Consider the following 22,984-nt stretch of genomic DNA (forward strand, 5'->3'; position numbering starts at 1 on the left):
ATTAATATATTTTAAGATAAGATGCATGTCATTGCAGCAGCAAATAGTAACAAGATAAAGCAAAGAAAATTAGAACATCAAAACATGAAATTCATGCAGTGTAAACTCTGAACTCTGAAAATACAAAATGACTAAAAAATGTTGTGTTTGGGGGTAAAACCTGAGGTTTTTGAGTTGAAATGGTTTGGGATTCTTTCAGTTTGCATTGGGAAAGTCGGAGCAGGTATAAAAAAGGCCGTCGTGAAATGAGCACCAACTCTGAAACGCAGATTTACCTGCTGTGGACACGAATTATATGAAAATGCCATTCCTCCACCACAAACTGGATTCTGTGACAAAAACATGAATTGGACACGACATTTTCAGCTAGAGGTTGGCTAACAGTTAAGTTTCGGAAACTAAAACGACTTTAAAAATTCAAAATTTCACTTATAGTAGAATTTTCCTTCGCTCAAGCTGGGAATTGAATTCTGGTTTCCGGTACTGAAGTCAAACTCATCGTCCATCCAGCACCCGACCACAACACCCAGACTGTCACTGAGCTGCTTCACTGTGACTCTACTGCCTGTTTATAGTCATAACTGTTTCCTGCTGGGAAAACACAATTTGAACACTTTATGTGCCACCAACATGTAATTTGGCGTTAATGAGTCGTATACATTTCACGTTCTTGTGTGAGATCAGGTTAAACCATAGCAATAAATTACTCCCCTTCCCCCCCCGCTGGGATAAAGGATAAATGAAAAAGAAAATGCCTGCTCAGTGGAAAATAACCCCCCCCCCTCCTCCTCCTCCTGCAGGAGCTGGTGTGGCTCCTCCACAAGGCGCTGGAGGCGGCTCAGCTGGAGAAGCGAACCTGTGCGGAGTTCCTGGCGGCGAAGGGGGAGCAGGAGCGCCTGGAGCTGCTGCGGCACCGCGAGCGCCAAGCCGCCGACCTGCGAGGCCGCCTGGAGGAGCTGAGGGCCGAGGGGGAGGAGCTGAGGAGGAGCCTGGCCCAGAGAGACGCTCAGCTGGCCGAGCTGCAGGAGAACATCAGCCTGATGGTGGAGAAGAACCACGCCAAGCAGGAGGTGAGGGGAGAGGAGAGGAGATTAGATTAGAGAGGGTGTTAGAGGTGAGATGAGATTAGAGATGAGATTAGAGATTAGAGATGAGATGAGAGAGGATATTAGAAATGAGATTAGAGATGAGATTAGAGAGGATACTAGAGATGAGATTAGTTGAGATTATATTAGAGATGATATTAGAGATAAGATTAGAGAGGAAATTAGAGATGATATTAGATGAGATTAGAGAGGATATTAGAGATGAGATTGGATTAGAGATTAGAGATGAGATTAGAGAGGATATTAGAGATGAGATTAGAGAGGATATTAGAGATGAGATTAGTTGAGATGATTTTAGAGATGAGATTAGAGATTAGAGATGAGATTAGAGATGAGATAGAGATGAGATTAGACATGAAATTAGAGAGGGTATTAGAGATGAGATTAGAGATGAGATTTGATTTGATTGGCAAATTGTGTCACTGCAGCAGCAAATAGTACTAGGATACAGAGTAAGAAAAATGAAATATAAATCAAAATAGAACAAATAGAGGAATTAATTACAGTATTATGTGGGTGTGTAGTGTAAAAGACTTTAAAAACTCCGCCTGTCAACACAAAGTGCTGCAGCAGCTCAGTGCTGCTGCTGCTTCCTGGTCTGTGGATGTTCAGCCTCCAGTTGGTTGATGCTTGTTTGCCTTCTACCGTACCGCCTGGTGTACGAGCGCACACTGGATTTCCCTTCTGAACAGTGCAGACCGTAAATTCATCTAAGAAGTGCGCAGGGTGAAAAGAGTTAACACATGAACCAGCGAACACACAGAGCCTGGCTCCTACAGAGAGGCTCCTCCTGAGCTCCTAGTAATAATAACTAACAGATTGTTAAATGCCTGCTGTGTCTCCAGGTGATCCTGAAGCTATCGGACCAGCTGACCGCCTGCATGTCCGACCCGCCGCGCTCCGTCTCCTCCAACGGTCTGGAGGATCAGACGCTCCGGCAGCTGCAGCAGGACATCGAGAACCTCAAGGTGAACTGAGCTGAACTGTCTCTGATCAAACCTGTGAACATGTACAACCATGCATGCTTACACATTTCAGAGAGAGTTTCATGTTTTAACTTCAATTAAAGGATTATGTAGTCTTCGATGGGTTGAAAAATTCTACCACCTTTCCAAACCTTTCAAACACATTGGGTAAACTCTTGGGTGAAGTCATGGTTGTCAAGCTAATAACTGATTTTCATACTTCCTGAAAAGCAGACATTTTGGAGATGCAAGGTTTTCACCCGACAGCGATATACTGTATGCTCTTTACACTGGACTTCAAGTTTGTAAATCTGCAAACCTGCACACATTTTTAATGCTCCCTGTAGAGAAATGGTCTTTTCCTCTCAATAAAGTCTAGGAGGTAGAAGCAGGAACCTGAAAGCAGAAATAATCCCTTCCACATGGCACTTCCACCTGGATTCCATCATTCCATCTGCTTGACCACAACAGTCAATAAGACTTTTTTATTAATTCATGTTTGCAGTAAAGCATACTGAAACAGAGCAGGATGGTACATAGAAATACTTACACATTTGGACAAGACAAAGTACAAAAAAACATAAAAGATTAAAAGGAATTAAAAGATCAAAGCAACAGTTGATTACAGTGAAACAAACAGGAAACAGCCCAGAGATCTGAACACACATTAACTCATTAGAACGTGTTTCTATTCTGAAGGGATTCGTGATTTGTGAATAAAATTCAGATTGTGAACTTGTGATTGGTATAAATAGCAACTGCATAACCCCTCTGGTGAAATGTGTACATACATGCAATATACCAAGAAACAAGTTCCTAACTGCACTGTGTCTAATATGACATTTAAAGTGCTGTAAAAGTCCTATTAAGAGACTTATAAATTCTTCATATTGATCTTGTTTTCTTGTGTCTTCCTCTCCTTCAGGACGACATCGACGCTTACAAGACTCAGAATAAGTTCCTGAACTCGGAGATCTACCAGCTGACCCAGCTGTGGAGGAACAGCTCGGAGCAGGAGAAGAGTCTGATGGTGAAGGTGAGTCCGGTGCGGTCTGGTCCGGTCTGGTCTGGTCTGGTCCCAGTGTGAAGGTGTGGATCTGTGTGAATGAGGAGGAAGGCGAGACTGAAAGATACAATGGAGCTCAGTCACTTTCCCCTGAATAAATAAAGGTTAATTATTAAACGATCTGAACTGATCCAACTGCAATTAGTGATCTATTTCTCTTTTTAAGAAAAAAAAAAACTTGCATGCACGCAGTCTTCCTGATAGCGATTATATCCTGGTTAAGTTCATATTCTGGATAAGCTGTTTATATGCATGTTCATATCCTGATTATAATATTTTAATAGAAGAATTACACATTAATTAAATATTATTCTGATTATTAACACAGTGTCACGACCCGGCTCATGGGAAGGGCAAAGAGGGAGACCACACATGATTAAGATAAAGTGATGGGGATTTAATCATAAATAAAAGGTGCCCAAAATATACAAACAACAGTAGGGAAATGAAAGTCAGTATATTCAGTGGTGAGTGTAGTGAATGATGAGTGGTAGGCATGCTGTAGGGCAGTGGTTCTCAACCTTTTTTATATCATGGACCCCTAATTTAGTCCACATTAAGGCCACAGACCCCCATTTGATGAGATTTTGTCTCTCAGACCCAAATGTGAGAATATTTTTATTGTCAGATATGATTTTGTCCAGAATTCCATGACTGTCTGTACTGTAGGTAGAGAGATAACAGAGAAACTATGATCAAAACAGTCATCCTTCTACATTCTCTATTTGTTTTAACTTCTTGTAAATGAAATAATGGAGAAGTTTAACAATTCATCAAGTTGCTGGGGACCCCCTGGAACCCCCTCAAGGACCCCTTGTGGTCCCCGGACCCCATGTTGAGAACCACTGCTGCAGGGTGTTAAAGAGTGCGTGACCAGATCACATAACCAAGCACAACCAGGGGAAGCCAAAGAGGGCAGAGAGAGCCAAGTCTGCTGGAGGAGGAGAAAGAAACACACACACACACACACACACACACACACACACACACACACACACACACACACACACACTCACAATGGAAAAACAACTTCTGCAGACCACAAAACCCAACAGTAAGCAGGATAAGCCGCTTACCTGCTTCAGTTTACTAGCTGGTATCGGCATAACACAGCTGTCATCAGCTTTCTCATAACGAAACTCAGGTTATGAGTTTTTAGATTAGATTAGATTGGAGGAACAAAACTTCTACACACTTGGGTGCATGCAAGTTTCATGGGATTCTATATTTAACCAAGCGCTCCGTCTAGTTCAGTGTTTTTCAAAGCCTGGGTCGCGACCCTACCATGGTTCGCAGGAGATTTTGAAAGAAAAATATGTATGAACCAACTGTTGTCATTCAGAAGCACTTGGGTGCGCTCATTGGCAGTTTGTCGCATAATTTCCCAGAGGAGAGACACCTTAAGTTGACGTGTAGCTCTGTCATCCTGCCGACCTAACTGGGCTGTCGTAATGAAAAAATAAGAAACAAGCCCATCTCTCGCATTAAAATGCAGATGATCAGACTGTAATGCGGTCGCTGTGAGACTTAATTGACCGAGGCACTGTTAATGTTAGGAGTAAGCAGACACTTTCAGGCAGTGTTGTCATGTAAACTGTAATTCAAAACGTTGACCTGTAAAGCAAAATGTGATCAAAAATTTGCATTGTATTTGTGTCAATGAAATATTTTCGTATTTTCGTAGAAACTACAGGAGGCATCTGTGTTCAGGTTATTTTTATTTGTTAGGGTTTGCACTTTAAAAGTTATTAATAAATTGAAGTGTTTCTTTTAAAAGAAGATATTCTTCAAACTCTAGTTTACAGTAAAATACATTTTCAATGTCATATAGCATTCATAAAAGTTGCTTCATATATTGCACCACAGTAGGACTGTCATAAAAATTCAGTAAGAAGTTAAGAAACGTTTTGGAAATTTATTGCAAAATGTGTGTAGGGAACCTACTATAATTTATTAGTATGAATAATATTTGTGTTACCCCTTTACTTTCTCTTTGGGTCCCGGAGTATGAGCATTTAGGAGAAATGGGTCACCTGAAAAAAAGTTTGGAAAAAAAATATATATATATAGAATAAGAATATAGCAAAATTGTTATATAAACATACTCAACACTCAGACATATTTCAGCTGTTGTAAATACTGTTTACATGCACCAACTCTTAATTATCCCCGTATTATATTTTACATTTTGAATGACAAATGTAAAATAATGTTATTTTTTTCTCCAAAGTAAATGTTGTGTTTTGATGTCCTGTCCTGTCCTCTGATTGGCTGCAGTGTGCCTACCTGGAGGCCAGCAACTGCCAGGTGGAGAGCCGCTACCTGGGCGTCCTGCGCAAGCTGCAGGAGAATAAAGCTCTGGACCCGGGCCAGCGGGAGGCCGTCAGGAAGCTGGTGGACGACGCGCTGAGAGGAGACCTGAAGAGTGTCATCAAACTCAGCCCAGTCAGGTACGGCCAACTGTGAAGGGCCACACCTGTGGTTTAGCATGTTTTATCCCAGTTACTACACTGCACACACTTTATATTAGCACTACCATTTTCCAGAGCGTACCATACTTTTTTAGATCTTTACCCAATTTACCCATTTTTTTAAATTCAAACATTCAGGTGATAAACCTTTCTTTAAATCCTCTGTTCAGAATCAGAATCCTTTTATTGGCCAAGTATATTTGCACATACAAGGAATTTAGCTTAGTGGTTGCTTGTGTATTTGTTAAAGACATAATACAAATAATAAAAAAAAATATAAAGCAATAAAAACAGTATATAAAAAAGAGAAACTATATATATAAAATAGTATATAAACAACCCAAAAACAAACAGAAAAACAAGTTTCATAACTTTTTTAAAGCAAGAAGAAGCCAAATCTACATCATCTCTTTCACATGTTTCCGACCAAATAGCACGTGAAATAGTTTGTTGATCAATACGGACCAATGATACTCAGCAATTACTTGGTCAGCCGATAGAATTTCTGACTTTTTTTCTTTCTGGCTGATTTGGAGTAAAAAGTCACCCCCCCGAAGAAATTTCATGACACTCTCTCAGTATCCCATAAACCAGTGGTTCTCAACCTGGGGGTTGGGACCCCCCAGGGGGTCGCAAGATCATTTTGTGGGGTCGCGAGATGTTTTATGGGATAGGGAAAAAAGCGTAGTTTGACTCTACAAATTTATTATCATGTCTGTTTTTCAGATTTCTCTAAATTCTTTTCTTTTTCACTGTGAAATACTGAATAGTTTTCAGCCTCTCCGCCTCCACTGATATCAAATGAAACAACCTGAAAAGGGAAAATCATTCTTTGGTTGAACTCTTCACCTCTCTGCAGCCTGCGATTGGGGTCGCAAATTGGCATCGCTTCATTTTGAGGGGTCACAAGCCAAAAAGGTGGAGAACCGCTGCCATAAACTACCATCAAAACACTGAAGATGTTTACGGTATACTGAAGCAAAAGAAAAAAATGTTTATTTAAGTCGTTCCAGTCTTAGGGAGTAGCAGCATCTAACACTGTGGGATCAGGAGTTCAACACTGAAATATATTCATCACATTCTCTGGCTCGTAGGATAAAAGCATTCGCTGCGTTTCCATATTAGAGCAACTATTATCTCTAGAACGAGAGAGTAAGAGTGAAAGAGAAAGTGAGGGAATGACAGGGAAAGAAAGAAAGAAATAGTGATAGTGAAAGGGTGAGAAAGAAAAAAATAATGAATCAATAGGGTTTGACTGATATGGGGTTTTTTGAAGTCCTATTTAAGGATGACAGCGACTGGTCGATATCCAATTTTTGCTAAAAGGCCAATATCAGCCTGATATATGAGCAAACCAATATAACTAAGAATCAATCGATCACATCGATCACTGCTCTGTCCTCAGGGATCATGATGAGTACGGGTTTAAGATCGTTCCGGACTACGAGGTGGAGGACATGAAGCTGCTGGCCAAGATCCAGGCTCTGGAGATCCGCTCCCACAACCTGCTGCACCAGGTCTGCAATGTCTGGTTTTCCACTTTAGTTCTACTTCCACCAACAAAGTAGGAAGGATGTTATGTATGTATGTCTGTCTGTCTCTCTCTCTCTCTCTCTCTTTCTCTCTCTCTCTCTGTCTCTCTCTTTCTCTCTCTCTCTGTCTCTCTCTCTCTCTCTCTCTCTCTCTCTCTCTCTCTCTCTCTCATAGATTTTGGTGCTGATCCAGATCTGGGAAGTCCACTGTTAGATTTTGGATTTTGTGTTTTTTATTAGCAATAAATATCATGCCGAGTTTATTTGCTAGTGGGAACTTCCTTGATTTCCAAAGCAGCTGTGTTTGATGCATTGGATTCACCTGCTGTTTTCTGCTGGAAAACGAAGCCCAGAAGTCAAATGATAAACAAACATAAACCATGACAGATGCTGCCGCTTTGCAAGTTGGAGAATTGTTCAGTGTTGCTGGAAGTTTGTGCTTTATTCAGTGCCTTCTAGTTGAATATATAGGTTCAATGGCCAAAATAATTGGAACACCAGTTTTCCATAAAACATAAAAGAGCTGTCACATGCAGCCTGTTCTTAATCTGATTATCTACGCTGTTTTGTGACTTTCAACTCATGAACAACTTTTAGATTATGTCTTGTTTTTTTGATGAGAATGACAGTTAATCATAATTGACTGGTAATCATATTATTATCAAATAATAATAAGGTTGTACATTGTATTGTCAAGGAATGAGATCCTGACCATTTAAACTGATGCACAGCTTGCTCTAAAATTAATTTAATAATGTGATACTTTATTGATCCCCATGGGGAAGTTCTCTGTCACACGGAAACTCTGACCTCCCTGTGGAGAGGGGGCAGGAGAAAGACGATATGAATTTCCCCATGTGGATCAATATTGATATTATCATCAAGTGTCATCACCTCCAGATAAAACACACTGTTGGAACGTCGTATTTTGGAGCTAACGTGTCGGTGTCTCGCTCCAGGAGGCAGGAGACCGCCCCCTGCTGGGCCGCTGGGCTCAGTACCTCGCCGGCCGCTCGGACGACGACCTTTGCCCTTCTCCGGAGCTGAAGAGCCTGCTGCGCGGCGGCGTCCCGCAGGAGTACCGGCAGCGGGTTTGGCGCTGGGTGGTACGGGCCAGGACCCGGTCCATCAGGGAGCGCCACCCGCAGCGCTACGAACAGGTGAGCAGCAGGATGCAGGGACAGGAGGCTGCTCTGTGGGCTGGATAGAGGTCTGGGGTCAGGGCCCCCATTCCTTGTATGTCATTTACTCCAGTGGTTCTCAACGCGGGGTCCGGGGACCACCAGGGGTCCTTGAGGGAGTTCCCAGGGGGTACCCAGCAAATTGATGAATTGTTAAACTTCATTATTTCATTTACAAGAACAATTACAGAATGTAGGAGACTGACTATTTTGATCATAGTTTCACTGTTATCTCTCTCCCTACAATACAGATAGTCATGGAGTTCTGGACAAAATCATATCTAACAATAAAAATATTCTCAGATTTGGGTCCGAGGGACAAAATCGCATCAAATGGTGGTCCGTGGCTCTAATGTGGACTAAATTAGGGGTCCTTGATATGAAAAAGGCTGAGAACCACTGATCTATAGAACTTATTAACATGGAATCTAAATCCAGTATTTAACAAGTGAAAAAGATCAATAAATCACATTAAACCTGTAACCCGTGTGCTGCTGCTCCAGCTGTGTGAGAAGAGTCGCACCTCGCCCCACCCAGCGTCCAGACAGATCCAGCTGGACCTGCACCGCACCCTGACGACCAATCAGAACTTCTCCTCCCCGTCTAGCCCCGCCCTCCAGCAGCTCCGACGCGTCTTACTGGCCTTCTCCTGGCAGAACCACACCATTGGCTACTGCCAGGACTCAACAGGTACACACTGAACATACATATTACATACATACATACTGAACATACTGAACATACATATTACATACATACATACTGAACATACATGCAGTGGATCTGCTTGTAAACTAGCATGGCTTTATCCAGGCCTCCAGTGGTGAAATCAAAATCCTGTTCCAAATTTGTAAGCTTCTCCTTTAATTACTACTTTACTTTATGGACTAGGGAGATTTTCATTTACAGAATAATATTGTGCATTAATGCATCAATAATTATAATTCCATAATATAATATATACTGTATTATTCCGAAATGGGCCATTCTGCATAATGAGTACTTTTACTTTTGTTGCTTTAAGTACATTTTGATGCTAATACTTTTGTACTTTTACTTAAATAACATTTTGAATGCAGGACTTTTTCTTGTAACAGAGTATTTTTATACTGTGGTATTTCTACTTTTACTTAAGTAAAAGATCTGAGTACTTCTTCCACCACTGCACTTAGGATACTTTTCCACAAGTTAATAGATACATTAGTTTATTGGAATAAGGTCACTGTAAAAAAAAAAAGTTCCTTCTATTTGGCCTCAGTGCATCAATGTGAAATCTACAATTTTATAGGTTTTTAGAATGAATTGGTGCTGTCTGTAAAAATGAAAACGGGAGAGGAGGGATGGGCATTTGCAGTCATTATTATTAGAGAGGAAATATCCGATAACTGATTACCTCATTTCTGCACGGGGATCAATAAAGTGTCACCTTTGCTGACTCTGGATCAGCTGGTAGGAAGCAGTTATTACTCCTATTTTAGCTTGGAAACCTTTAAACTTTAGCTTGTTGATTTGCTTCTAAAGCTTGTTTGTGAAGAGAGTTTAAAGCAGCAAGAACAGCAGAAACATCACAGCTGGTAGGAAGCTGAGGCCCAGCTGCCTGTTTACCTCTGCTGCAACACCGCCACCTAGAGGGCAAGGCTGCAAACTGAACCTGCTCAGCTAATGACCTGAGCATCAACCATGACAGATGCAGAATCACTGCTGGGTCATTTTGAAAAGATAATAATAATAATGATAATAACTTTATTTATATAGCACCTTTGAAAATTGAGTTTACAAAGTGTTTTGAGAGTCAAAATAAAAGCAGAATACTCAAAATGAATTTAAGAAGCAATGGAACAGGAACAGGAGGTAAACAGGAATTAGATGGAGAGAGGAGGACAGAGGTGGAAAAGAGCAACATTCATGTAAATAGTACCGTAATATGAAAACCAAAATAAACAGTAAGGATAAAATAAAAGTAAAATGTGGAAAATAGTAAAAAAATAAAGAGAAATGCGTGTGTCCAAACTTTTCCCTGGTAGTGTAGTTGTGTTTCTAGCTGTCGTTGTAGATGTGAGCGGGTCTTTACGTCCCTCCCTCCCCCTCTCTCTCCCCCTCTCTCCCCCTCTCTCCCCTCTCTCTCTCTCTCCCTCCTCAGGCTGGCAGCCATCGCCCTGCTGGTCCTGCAGAGTGAGGAAGACGCCTTCTGGTGCCTGGTAGCTGTGGTGGAGGCCATGATGCCGCAGGACTACTACACCAAGAACCTGGTCGCCTCTCAGGTCAGCCGCCTCCACCGGTCCACTGTCTGTCTGTATATACAGTATACTACTGTTTCCTGTCCTGAGGGAAGTGATGTTCTCAGGCCAACTCAGACAACATGGCAACACCGTTTCCTCAAACTGTGTTCTTTAGTAGCCTACAGTATTCAGAATCACAAAAAGGGGATTCATAAGCAAAATCAGTATCTTCCTTTAAATCACTTCTTAAAACTCACTTTCATACGAAGGCCTTCTCATAGTTTTGTTGATTTATTCCTTTATCTATACCCTATTACCTGGTTTATCTTTCTTTTTATTGTTTTATTTGATATTATTCCTTGTTGTGTTTTCATCGTAGCTGTTATTCTTCTTGTCTCTTATTTTTATGTAAAGCACTTTGTAACTTTGTTTGGAAAAGTGCTCTATAAAAAAAGTTGTTATTATCATTAAATACAGCTAGAATTTATAACCTCCTCCTCTCCTTGTCTCCTCTCCTCGTCCCCTTTCCTCTCTCCTCGTCTCCTCTCCTCTCCTTTCCTCTCTTCCTCTCCTCCTCTTGTCTCCTCTTCTCTCTTCTCCTTGTCTCCTCTCCTCTCCTCCTCTCCTCTCCTCCTCTCCTTGTTTCCTCTCCTCTCTCCTCTCCTTGTCTCCTCTCCCCTCTCCTCTCCTGTCTTTGTCTCCTCTCCCCTCTCCTCTCCTGTCCTTGTCTCCTCTCCTCTCTCCTCCTCTCCTCTCCTTGTCTCATCTCCTCCTCTCCTCTCCCCTCTCCTCTCCTGTCCTTGTCTCCTCTCCCCTCTCCTCTCCTCTCCTGTCCTTGTCTCCTCTCCCCTCTCTTCTCCTCTCCTCTCCTCTCCTGTCCTTGTCTCCTCTCCCCTCTCCTCTCCTCTCCTGTCCTTGTCTGCTCTCCCCTCTCCTCTCCTGTCCTTGTCTCCTCTCCCCTCTCCTCTCCTCTCCTGTCCTTGTCTCCTCTCCCCTCCTCTCCTCTCCTCTCCTCTCCTCGTCTCCTCTCCCCTCTCCCCTCTCCTCTCCTCTCCTCTCCTCTCCTCTCCTCTCCTCTCCTGTCCTTGTCTCCTCTCCCCTCTCCTCTCCTCTCCTGTCCTTGTCTCCTCTCCCCTCCTCTCCTCTCCTCTCCTCTCCTCTCCTCTCCTCTCCTCTCCTCGTCTCCTCTCCCCTCTCCTTTCCTCTCCTCTCCTCTCCTCTCCTGTCCTTGTCTCCTCTCCCCTCTCCTCTCCTCTCCTGTCCTTGTCTCCTCCTCTCCTCTCCTCTCCTCTCCTCTCCTCTCCTCCATGGTGGGACACACAAACACACAAACCGCTCTCCAATTATAGTAGTGGGATTAAAGTTAAGAGTGTTATGTAGTGTTGGAGACACTGGTTCAGCTGCTGAATGAGTGAAGCGAACTCTGTGATGCTGCGTTCACATCAGATGGGAAAAACCATCAGGGAAACTTTCTGATTCAAAACCAACAACAGATTGAAGGTTAAAATCAACAACTTGGAAGTTTTCACATGTTCAAACCCGTCTGAAGCCTTCGAACACCGTGACTGAAGTTTTCTGAACACTTTGGTTTCTCCTGATCGGCTTTTTTCACTCTTAACAATCATGAAATTAGTGATGAAACATTTGAGTTTGTGTTTTACAGCAAACCAAGCATTGCTGTCAACCGTAAATAAAAATTCTTTGTGTCCTGCCATGGCACTTTAAAACTTGTAATTCACGTTGTTTTATCTAAAATGAATATATCATCTACAGGTATTTACTTATTAGTGAATTTTGTAAGTCAGAGAAATCAGCGTTCATCACCAAACCCTCAGTTCCCAAGTAGTATTTACCATCTGAAAGCTGAACTTAACAGTATTTTCTAGTAGGAAGCTCATATTTACTATCTTTTCCTTATGACGTGAATGCAGCATCATTGATTTCCTATCAGCTCTTGTGACGCTGCTCAGAGGAAATCTGCTGCTCTGTGGATCTGGGTTAACGATGATTTGATGAACGCTGTCATGAGTGAATTATTCAGTGCGTTTCATCTTCATCATGTGTCTCCTGGGAGGAGCTGCTCCTCATCAAACTGCCTCAGACAGACCAAACTTTGTTTCATTTAATATCAAATCATAAGAGAAGAGAAGAGCGATTTAGCAGCCAGATGTCTGAACAGCAGGGCGTCTGCAGCCTGGTGTGCCACGGGCAAATCTCTATTTCATTTGTTTCCTTCATAATGGACAATACGTTTGGTTTTTTTTATCCTATTATAAACCAATTATTTTAACGATTTACCCGGGTTTCCTCTCTGCCCCCCCGCGCTGCAGGCGGACCAGCGGGTGCTGAAGGAGTTCATGGCGGAGAAGCTGCCCAGGCTGGCGGCGCACTTCGAGGAGCACAGCATCGACGTCTCCCTCATCACCTTCAACTGGTTCCTGGTGGTTTTCGTGGAGAGTCTGCCCAGCGACATCCTGCTGCGGCTGTGGGACGCCTTCCTGTACGAGGGCACCAAGGTACTGAGACAGAAATCCACAAATCACCTGAAACCTGTTTCTGGAAGACGAGTTTAGATGATCAGATGAAACCTTGTTGATCCCTGTGGGGAAACTGGGCCATTGCAGCCGAAAATAATAATAGGATACAGCAAAGTAAAGTGGAATAAAAGAGAATGAGTAGAACAGATGAGGAGTCTTAAACATAATACTACCAAAAGTTAATACTGATTAAACAGTGTAGGTATATTAGAGAAAGGCTTTATTTAACAAAAACAACTTCAATTCAAGACATTGCTGGTTTTTCTTCCTTCATGTCGTTGCTGTACATGGAGGAAATTTTCAAGTGACCAAATCAAGTAATTGAATCCTTTACTTGAATATAAGCTCCATTTATAATTATTATGTTATTGTTTTATGCATTGAAAAAATAAATTCTTAATGTAATTCAGGAGGATAAACCCTGTCCCTGTGTGTTTCAGGTGATTTTCCGCTACGCTCTGGCTCTGTTCAAATACAAAGAGGACGACATCCTGAAGATCCACGACAACGTTGAGATCTACCAGTACCTCCGCTTCTTCACCAAGACCATCTCCGACGGCAGGTGAGGAGTGACCCGGGGTCACCTGGGGTCATCTGGTTTTACCTGGAATTACCTGGTTTTACCCAGAGCCACACAGTGTTACCTGTTTTTACCTGTGGTTACCTAGTTTTACATGGAGTTACCTGGCACTACCTGGGTTTACCTTGTTTTGCCCAGGGTCACCTGGGGTAGGCTGAAACATATTGACAAAAAATCTAATTGCGATTTTTTTTCAGAATATTGCAGTTGTGATTTAAACTGAGATTCATCATCACAGGTTTTGGTTTTCATTAATTTTTGTAGAACTTAAAAATTGGTTAAAAAAAGTGATTTTGTAAAAAAAAAAAAAAAAGATAGATGCAGTGTGCAGGATTTACTGAGTTTGAGTTACTAAAACACCTTGTTTAGAAATCCATTTTGGATGCCCCTCCCTCTCTTAAGAAATTCATTGCAGCCTCTGCAATTTGGAAATTCGAAGTTCATATTGCGATTTCAATTTTCTTTTCGATTAATTGTTCAGCTTTAACCTGATGTTACCTGGAGTTACTCAGGGTCACCTGGTCCACCAGTGGAAGTTGAGCTGTGTCTTTTCCAAAAAGGCCAAACTGAGTGTTCTCTAACAGTGAGTCAGTAAATAAAGCTGATGCTATACGACACATTCAGTTTTGTACAAACTGCATGTATATGAATTATTTTATTTTGTGTATATGTGAGTATATTTGTATACGTTTCATATACAGTATGTTCATATGAAACATGTTCATATACATATATACTTGTATATTTAAAATCTTATATATTTAAAAACTAATTTGTGCCACAATTAATAAGCTTAGTTAACCAGTAGGGAGGAAAGGAAGGCTGCGTGGACGACATGAGGCAACATACAGAGACTTCCAGCACTTCATCCAGAATGAATAATGATTAGCTCTGTGCTCTGTGGCTGGGTATGAAGAGGAGGGAAGTCACTGAGTCAGCTTCATATTGTTCGCCTGTCTGTTCTGTAACAATCTCTGTCTTGCTTTTTTTTTTTTTTGTGCTCTGACACAAAACAGACTTCTGTACCAACAGACGATAAAGAATTATCTAATCTACTCTACTCTATATTTAGGATTTTATTGTTGCAAGAGGATCTACAAAGACTTATAACAAGCAGATTCTGACCTCTGGGTTTTCTCTCAGTACTCTAGTAGCTAATGTCAGCTAGTTTCCAATACTGTCCTTGAAGCAGGACGCATACACCTACAGTAAGTAAGTAAATAATATAACAATATAAATAAAAGAAATAAAAGAGCATACAAAATTCAGGTGATGCAGTACAGTACCAGCTAAAAGGTACTTCAGAGCAGATTACAGCAGCACAAGTAAGTGCAACATAAAAATAAAAAATAAAATGTAAGGAGGCCACTTCCCACTCTCTAATAAATAATCGTAAAAAAAAATGAACAAAGGAAACATTTACCTGCCTCAACAATTAAGGAGTAAAACTAAAAGTCAAAGTAAAAAGAGAGTTTTAAGTATAAATACACACTTCAGCAGTACTGAGGCTGGAGCCAGCGACCCTCTGACTACCCAGCATCCTCTCTGACCGACCTGGCAACCGGCCTGGCAACCTGCCGACCAGCAGCAGCCCCCCCCCCCTTTCCACTCTGGAGGTGTTAGCCCAGATTTAACCGCTCTGTATTGGGAGGGTTGAGATTGTCTCGCTGCTCCCTCCTTACTCTCCCCCCCCTCTCGTCCCATTTCGCCGGTGTGTGTCGCGGGCAGAACAGACACCGGAGCTATTTTTACCGGAGACAGACATCTCCATATATAATTCAGAAGGCAGCAGCAGCAGCAGCGGGCCGAGGCTGCAGTGAAGGTTCTGCTGCGCGTTTAACATGAGAGAGATTTCTTTTCATAACCCCAAAAATAAAATCAAAACAAACTGGACTTCAGAACCAATGCTGGAGACAATGTGGGCACTTATTGGCAGATCACACCCACATCTTCTGGTCCTGTCCCATCTTGCAGCCGTATAATATAAAAGAGTATAATAGGATTTGATATTGAGTTCACTTGTCTCTCTCTCTCTACTTAGGAAACATATCTAAGGAACTGGATATCAGAGACAAATATTCACTAAAAATTCTCATGGTAGCAAGCAAGAAGGCAATTACAAGACGCTGGCTTCTTAAAGAGCCTCCCACCCTGAACCAATGGACAGATATTGTAAACAGCAGATACAGAATGGAACGTATGACATTCAGTTTAAGATTACAGAAAGAAAGGGGAGAAGAGTACTGGACTAAATGGGACACATACCTGACTAACAAAGAGTCTGACAACTGAAACTATGGTAAATGCAATTGTTAAACACAAAAGTAAATGTGAGTGAAAGTGTACCATTCTATGATTAACAACTCCTATGTACATCATCCAATGTAACTGAGTGACTTCATGTTTACTGTGTTATAAAACAGAAAAAATAAAGTATAAAAAGAAAAAGAAAAAAATTAGAGATTTCAACAGCCTCAGTCTGTCGGAGGGCAGAAGTCTCCTCTGTTTCTCCACATCTCTCAAACCCGTGTAACCCGTGAAGAGGCGTGAAAATTACATATAATATATTTACACATCACATATTTTTAAACAGGAGAGAAAACATTTTACTTTTGCTTTGCCAGTTTATCTTTTCTTTGCATCTCCTGTCCTCTCCCCCGGTTTTTAATGACATTGACTGGATGCTGCATTACTATTATCTGTTGTTTTTATTTGTTTTCCAAGACAATAAAGTTGATCTTATCTTATCATATCTTATCTTAAAAGAAAATGACTCCGCCCAACCTTAGAGCCTCACTGAGAACGAGGAAAAACTCAAGAGTATTTGACACAGTTCTGCTTAATTTTATGATTGTCTTCTGTCATGTAGTAATCTCTTATCATATGTCCAGTTGTATTTTACTCAGATGCCTAAATGTTTGGGGGGTTTTTTTGGTTTTGAAATGATAGCAGAGAAACCAATGTAAAGTTTGAGCCCTATAAACGTTACAGACCAACAGCATTACAGTCGTGGTCTTGAACTGGACTTACATTGTACCTCACACTTTTTTTGGATCTTAATTTACTGATTTGATTTGAAAGTTTTGACATTCAATATGGTTTACACAGATATTCGTCTTGCCCCTAAATCTGCCATATCGCTCTTCATGGCAACAAATATCAGAATATGAGATGGCAGGGGTCTAAAACCACAGACTGGGACAGTACAACAAAATTTTCCATACTTTTCCAAACCTTTTGTGCAATTTACAAGCGTATCACTACATTTCAAGACTTTGCAGACCTGTGTAGGAACATGTTTAAATACTGTATGTTGTGTGTATTTTTTTTTACGGGTCCTTTTGGATACCGTCTACCACCTTGTTCTCTGCTCCTCCTACAGGAAGCTGACCAGCATCGCCTTTAACGACATGAACCCGTTTCCCGGCCGGCTGCTGAGGAACCGGCGTGCGGTTCACCTGGAGCGCCTGCAGGGGGAGCTGCGGGAGCTGGAGGAGCAGCAGAGGGAGTTCGAGACGGAGAGCGCCGAGCGCAAAGACAAGGAGCTGGACACCATGGTCAGCGAGGACGACGAGGAGCTGTGATGGCTTTTTATTTTTATTTTGAAGCTTTTATTTATCCAGTGGAAGTCGACTCAGCGCACAGCAACGGCTTCTTTACATTCATACAGGGACACACATCCATACTGGGAGCTGCCCAGTGCAAAAACAGGCTTCTGCTGGTGGCTGCCTGAGCAGCAGTGGGTGAAGAGCAGCTCAGCAGGTGGCTCTTCTCTTTCCCCACCCATATTTTCACAGCTGATCTGGGGATTCGAACCAGTGAACTTCCCACACAGGGAGGGTATGAATACTGGAAACACAGTAAACAAGGCCGACACCTGAGAGTTCACAACACTAGGAGGACCTTCCTAATATCGATACCCATCTTAAGTTAAGTCTTAAACTTCCTTCTCTAACCTTTCTCCTCTCCTGCGTTTCCATCATTTCCACTTAATGACTGAAGTTGGTTTAACAGATAAAATCAATAAGAGATCACAGCTATCGCCTGATTTCACCTGGTTTCACGCAGAAGCCAGGTGGTTCCAATATTTTGTACACTCTGGTCCAGATCGACTGGGATTGTGTTTTGACGGCATCTTTGTTGTGCCTCAGTTGCTTGAGCTAAGCGCATGTGGTTTTGGTCTTGGTGCAAACAAGCCCTTGAAAAGACCACTGTGCCCTTCATCACATCATCACCAGGCCGGCCCCGTCGCTCCCTGAAGTCTCTTTATAATTGGATCCTTGTCTGATCTGATCTCAGATTGTAGGATGAAAACTCTCCTCCTCGCTGCCTGACCTGCTGGTGACGACGCTGCGTCTTGCAGCTGAAGCCTGATTGGACAAACTCTTTGCACAAAGTTTCCCTTCAAAGGATTTTTATGCACTGAAGCAATTTGAGGGAGTTTGTTCAGTTTTGGTGGATTGAGTACAAGCTTGATTTGCATGGCCTCAAAGAACTATTATGTGAGCAAAATAATAAATTTTGCATATAATTAACGTATGCATGACGTTATTTTCTGACAAATGCTATTACGCAGCTTTCTACTTATTGCACACGGTTAGTGTATAGCTTGGTTTTCTGATTCAGTCATTTTTGTGATAAAGTGCACGCTGTTCCCTGCACAAACCTTTAGTGAATCTGGGCTGCTGTGTTTGTCTGTGAGTCTTTCAGCAAGATACTGACCCACTACCTGCTCATAAGACTGTTAGCTAAACACCTGAAATGTATTAATGTTAATGTAATAATGCAGAACATGGCCTGTATCAATTTCACTTCATCTCTTTGCCTTTTTTGTCTCATACTATGATACCCAATCTTAATCTGACTATTCTGATCACATCTTAATGTACAGTTTGAATTTTGCAAAAAACAGGAGCTAAACAAGTGTAACTGGGTTAATGTGGTTTTGTTACAACAATATCTTGTGATTTTGAATTTCTATATTTTTTTTTTCTTTTCTCAGTAAATATTTTTCACCTTACAGGGGAAAAAAGTTTAATTTGACCTCTTCCGATGTTAAAGTGGCTTTGTTAGCATTCCTCATTTAAATCAATAGGTACTACTAGCTCCAAGCTAAGCTTGGATTTTTTTCCCATCCACTGTTTTTACAGAGGGGGAGAAAGTTTCAGTTAACCTTTCACAATACTGAAAATAACTTTGTTAGCATTCAGTCAATAGGTACCACTAGCTGCAAGCTAATGACCTAGCTTCTAGCTAACAATGGTTTGAGAAAGTAATGCTAGCAATGTTAACATGCCTTTGGCAAGTGAAGTGCCACTACAGAAAAGTTTTGCCAGTTAAGAACCAGTCAAACAAAAATAACTGACAGAAATTCAAAATGTCAAAGTCTCCCTTTAAAAACTGTTATGAATATCACTATAGTGGCTTACGAACCAGAACCACTAGAGGTTTGGTTTTGGGTTTCTCATAGGAAAGAAAAAGGTGTGAATATGTAAATGAAAATTATATGCACATACTGTAGTATTGTTAACACTGCCTTAATGCACAAATACTAAAGCTAATGTATCTACTTCAAATGCTGATGACACTAAGTTGTCAATATGAGAAGTGCACTAAATGGTCAATATTTTGTATTAATGTCATTTTTTCAAATTTGCCCTTTTTTATTGTTTGTTTGATTTTATATAGAAATATTCTGTAATATAATGTCTCTGTGTGAATTATGTGTATTGGGTTTTCTTCTTTGCTGAGTAGAGACATGAACTCAACCAAACAGTACGATACAAGGAACATAATCAGAAGATAACCGGCACAGGTTCAAATTTTCTGTTTTATTATCTTTTTTAAAAAACAAATATACATAAGAAATGATAAATATAAAAATCAACCCAGAACAAAAAAAATGTTGTCCATTGTTACAAACAACTTCTTACGGCAGAGAAAAACTAAAAGCTAGTGTTACACCTGACAGTTAAACTGATGTGTTGGCCTATTCTTAACAGTAACTTTTTGCTATTTAGCCATTCCCTTTGTGACAAGAGTGGACACGCAGTTTCCAAGACCGAAGAGGAATTTAAGACTCACATCTCAAAACAAACGGCGGCTTTGTCGCTGAGTAAAGCTATCGCTCTATCGGTTAACTCTGTGTTTTTAGTCCTGTGAATCTAACGGCAGAATATTCACACCCTACGAAGATGACACGCTGTGAGAAGAGCAGGAAAAACGTGGACATGCGAGTTCGTCTGTCGTCCTTCATGACTTGGAATAGCGACTTGCTTTACAACGGCCCTTCGCTCTAATCCGGGCTAATGGAAGAAAACTCAGGCCTCGCCCTGCGTTCGGCTGATGTCGGGTCGTACTTTTCTCAGAGTCGGGAATACGTCACAACAATCCCAGTAGTTTGCGTTCACGTGCTTTATGGTCGGAAAATTGGAGAATGTTTCCTCAACTGTCACACGTTGCCAGCCTTCTAGGCTAATGTTAGCAATCGAGCTAGCAATAGCATAGCTAGCAAGCAATCTTCAGCTATTTGAGGGGATTATGAATGTAAATATCACAATAAACTGAATGCCGCAGCACTATACTTATCAAGGAATATCCATGTCTTTTAAATTTGTACTTGTGGTTCATTTTCGGCTTTATTTTATGAAATTTATTACGTTAACGTACGACTCTTTTCACCCGTGTTGGAAAGAGCGATTACGCTACACCTCGGCCGACTCGTGCTGCATGTTGACTTGATCACCCGACATGATAAGGTGTTCATGTGGCACTTGCTGGTCAGAAACCCGTTCAGACCCTATAAGTCCGACACCACTTGAATGCAGGACCAGGCTGAAGCGGTTTGCAGAGCTGCCTGCTTTACAACCCAGTAACAACAACGACTGGAAAACAAAACCAAAAAAATAAAAAAAATGACAAATGAACGCACCGCAAGTCACCCTGTCCCACCAGTTAGCACGACAGCATCGACTTGAAGCTTCTCCTCTGTGTGCCGGCTGGGTGGATTTGGCAAACAGACCAGCTTGGTTGGTGGTCGGCAGGCACAAGGCCAGCAGAGAAGTTGGAGGCTTTCATTCCAAAATGCTATATATCCATTTTGTGAATAAAAATAATTCAATACCTGAAATTCAATGGTCAGTATTTCAAAAAACACAGATGACTCTATCTTTAAAAATATAGCAGAAAAGCAGCAAAATCCAGGTGCACACTCTTGGATGCGGTTTCCAGTCTTTCCAGGCATATTTCATATTTAGCTTCTCAAATATGTGTGTTTTCCTGCTGCATTGGGCAATAACTATCTGAAAAATGTCTGAACTTCATTACCCAGAAATCCTGCGCAGTGAGGTCAGTAAAGCGGTCTGTGCTGCTTTATACCAAAGGAAACCAAAGGGACAAGGGAGGAAAAGATCTAATGTTGGTAAATCCAGCTTTCTCTGCTGCTGTTTAATTTAATTTGGACAAACAGGGAGAATCAGGGAGTCAGTAGGGATGATTTAGTTTAAACTACTAAACTCTTCAAGAAACTCTGCACTAAAAGACTGGAAACCGCATCTAAAGGTGTGTGTCCAGATTTGGCCTGACCAGGTTTTGTCAAGGAAATGTCTTAATGTCTCATGGCTCTGATATTAACATGTGATCTGATTTAGTTTAATGCCAACAGTCATTTTGTTAGAGGAGAATGGTGGAAATCTCATTTTGGAATGAAACTCCTCCCTCGGTTGCTGCTGTCACCGAGTTTTTTCTGCCCGGCAACAGCAGTCACACAGTTCCTCTGTAATGGATGCACACCCATGAATGAAAAAAAAAAAAAAGTTTATATAAATGCATTTGAGTAGTAGTTATCCTGTATGCCTTTAGCTAGAAGTTTCATTGATTGCTCTTATAGTGAGGCTTATTCTTTTTCCAGAGGGGTCTGTTCTCTCCACTTAACATTTAATAAACATCTCTATGTTATAACTGACTGAGCTAAAGACATTTTCAACTAGAAATACTTTACAACTACTTTTTAAATTGATCTCAGTGTTGAAATGAATACCATCTTAGTAGTGCAATTTGTAACATGCTTTGCGCATTGAGAATCCTGTGGCAACGTTAAGTCTGTTTGATCATATGATATTTTTTTTTTTTTTTTTTTCAACGTACATGCTCTTAATATTTCATAGCTAAATCTTAGTGTGCGGTCTAGTGTTTTCCCGGAGAGAAGCACGCGCCTAGATCTATTCCAAAACGTTACATAACCATTTTGGCAAAATATGATTATCTGAACTTTCTCGTTCTCGGTATCTCTAAAATATGCAGGATCCAGTCTGTAAAAGTGTTCTCAACCGCAGACCTGTGTTACCGTTTTAAAAAAAAGTGTCTTTTTGTTTTAATTTTCTGCTCTCGGTAGGCGTCACTTTTCCCAAACGGTAGATATCTCATTTTGGAACAAAAGCTCTTCGTTTAGTTCTCCTGCTCTCGAGACACTGAGACGGTTTTGAAGTGAAGGATGAGGTTTGCTCTGAAAGGAAAAAGGTTATGTGAACAGTCACAGCCGTCTGGAACTACTAAACCAACCGTCCTCCACACTTCACAATGTCATGATACACAAGACGCTAGAACTAGCCAGTCTGATCGAATACACTTTTTAAAACCTCCTAAAAAACCAACTGCATACAGTACAATGTGCAATTCATATCTTTCACAGCAAAACCTTCACAGGAAAACAAAAGGTCGTATTATTTTCTCAGTCGAATCCAAACCAAAGGAAAAGACACCAAGTTGTTCATTTCTCACCCTGCTAACACTGCTCTGGACATTAGAAGCACAAATCTACTCTGGGACTTTATTTTTATTTTTTTTTAAGGCTTACAGCACTTCTATTCTTCCTACCACACCAGCCTCAGACTCAAACATTTCTCCTTAAAAGACCCAAACAAAAACCCTCTTGAACCAGAAGGGCGGTGATCAACAAGGCAACATTTTGGGCAACTAGGGAGGGCAACGGTGCACCAGGAGTTGCCTCAGCATTGTTGCTATCGTCCCATAGGAACAGTTAGTTGCCAGGAAATAGATTTTTGACTGTTGCTGATGGTGTTGCCTGTTTCTGGAAGCGTTCCCCGGCTACATTGCCCAAATAGTTGCCTTGTGTATTCGCCAGCCATGAAGACCAGGGTTAGACCGATATATCGGGCCGATATCAGTCTTTTATTAAATATCAGATATCACCTCTGATGTGATGAAGGTTCCCTCTGACCACAGATACAGAAAAACAGGCTGGAAAACCTGCAGTGACATTTGATTTTCTTTGTACATTGTATTTATTAATTTAATTGTCAAATAATA

General features: G+C 41.2%; 1 protein-coding gene across 1 annotated transcript in view; it reads left to right on the forward strand.

Moving 5' to 3' along the window:
* tbc1d2 (TBC1 domain family, member 2) overlaps positions 1-21,443 on the forward strand; it is a 45,640-nt gene extending 24,197 nt beyond the window's left edge. Inside the window, exons 7-17 of the mRNA XM_071542061.1 lie at positions 801-1,070; positions 1,952-2,074; positions 2,997-3,107; positions 5,415-5,587; positions 7,014-7,125; positions 8,100-8,300; positions 8,825-9,001; positions 10,451-10,582; positions 12,871-13,056; positions 13,518-13,639; positions 17,040-21,443. Of these exons, the coding sequence (XP_071398162.1) occupies positions 801-1,070; positions 1,952-2,074; positions 2,997-3,107; positions 5,415-5,587; positions 7,014-7,125; positions 8,100-8,300; positions 8,825-9,001; positions 10,451-10,582; positions 12,871-13,056; positions 13,518-13,639; positions 17,040-17,241 (1,809 nt within the window). The 3' untranslated portion in view covers positions 17,242-21,443. The remainder of the gene's footprint in view (positions 1-800; positions 1,071-1,951; positions 2,075-2,996; positions 3,108-5,414; positions 5,588-7,013; positions 7,126-8,099; positions 8,301-8,824; positions 9,002-10,450; positions 10,583-12,870; positions 13,057-13,517; positions 13,640-17,039) is intronic.
* Positions 21,444-22,984: the final 1,541 nt, after the last annotated feature.

This window comes from Centroberyx affinis, unplaced genomic scaffold (assembly GCF_046629955.1).
Source record: "Centroberyx affinis isolate AG114_WGS23_722 - 3 ecotype Tasmania unplaced genomic scaffold, CSIRO-AGI_Caff_v1 ptg004004l_1, whole genome shotgun sequence".
In the NCBI taxonomy this organism is placed as follows: Eukaryota; Metazoa; Chordata; class Actinopteri; order Beryciformes; family Berycidae; genus Centroberyx; species Centroberyx affinis.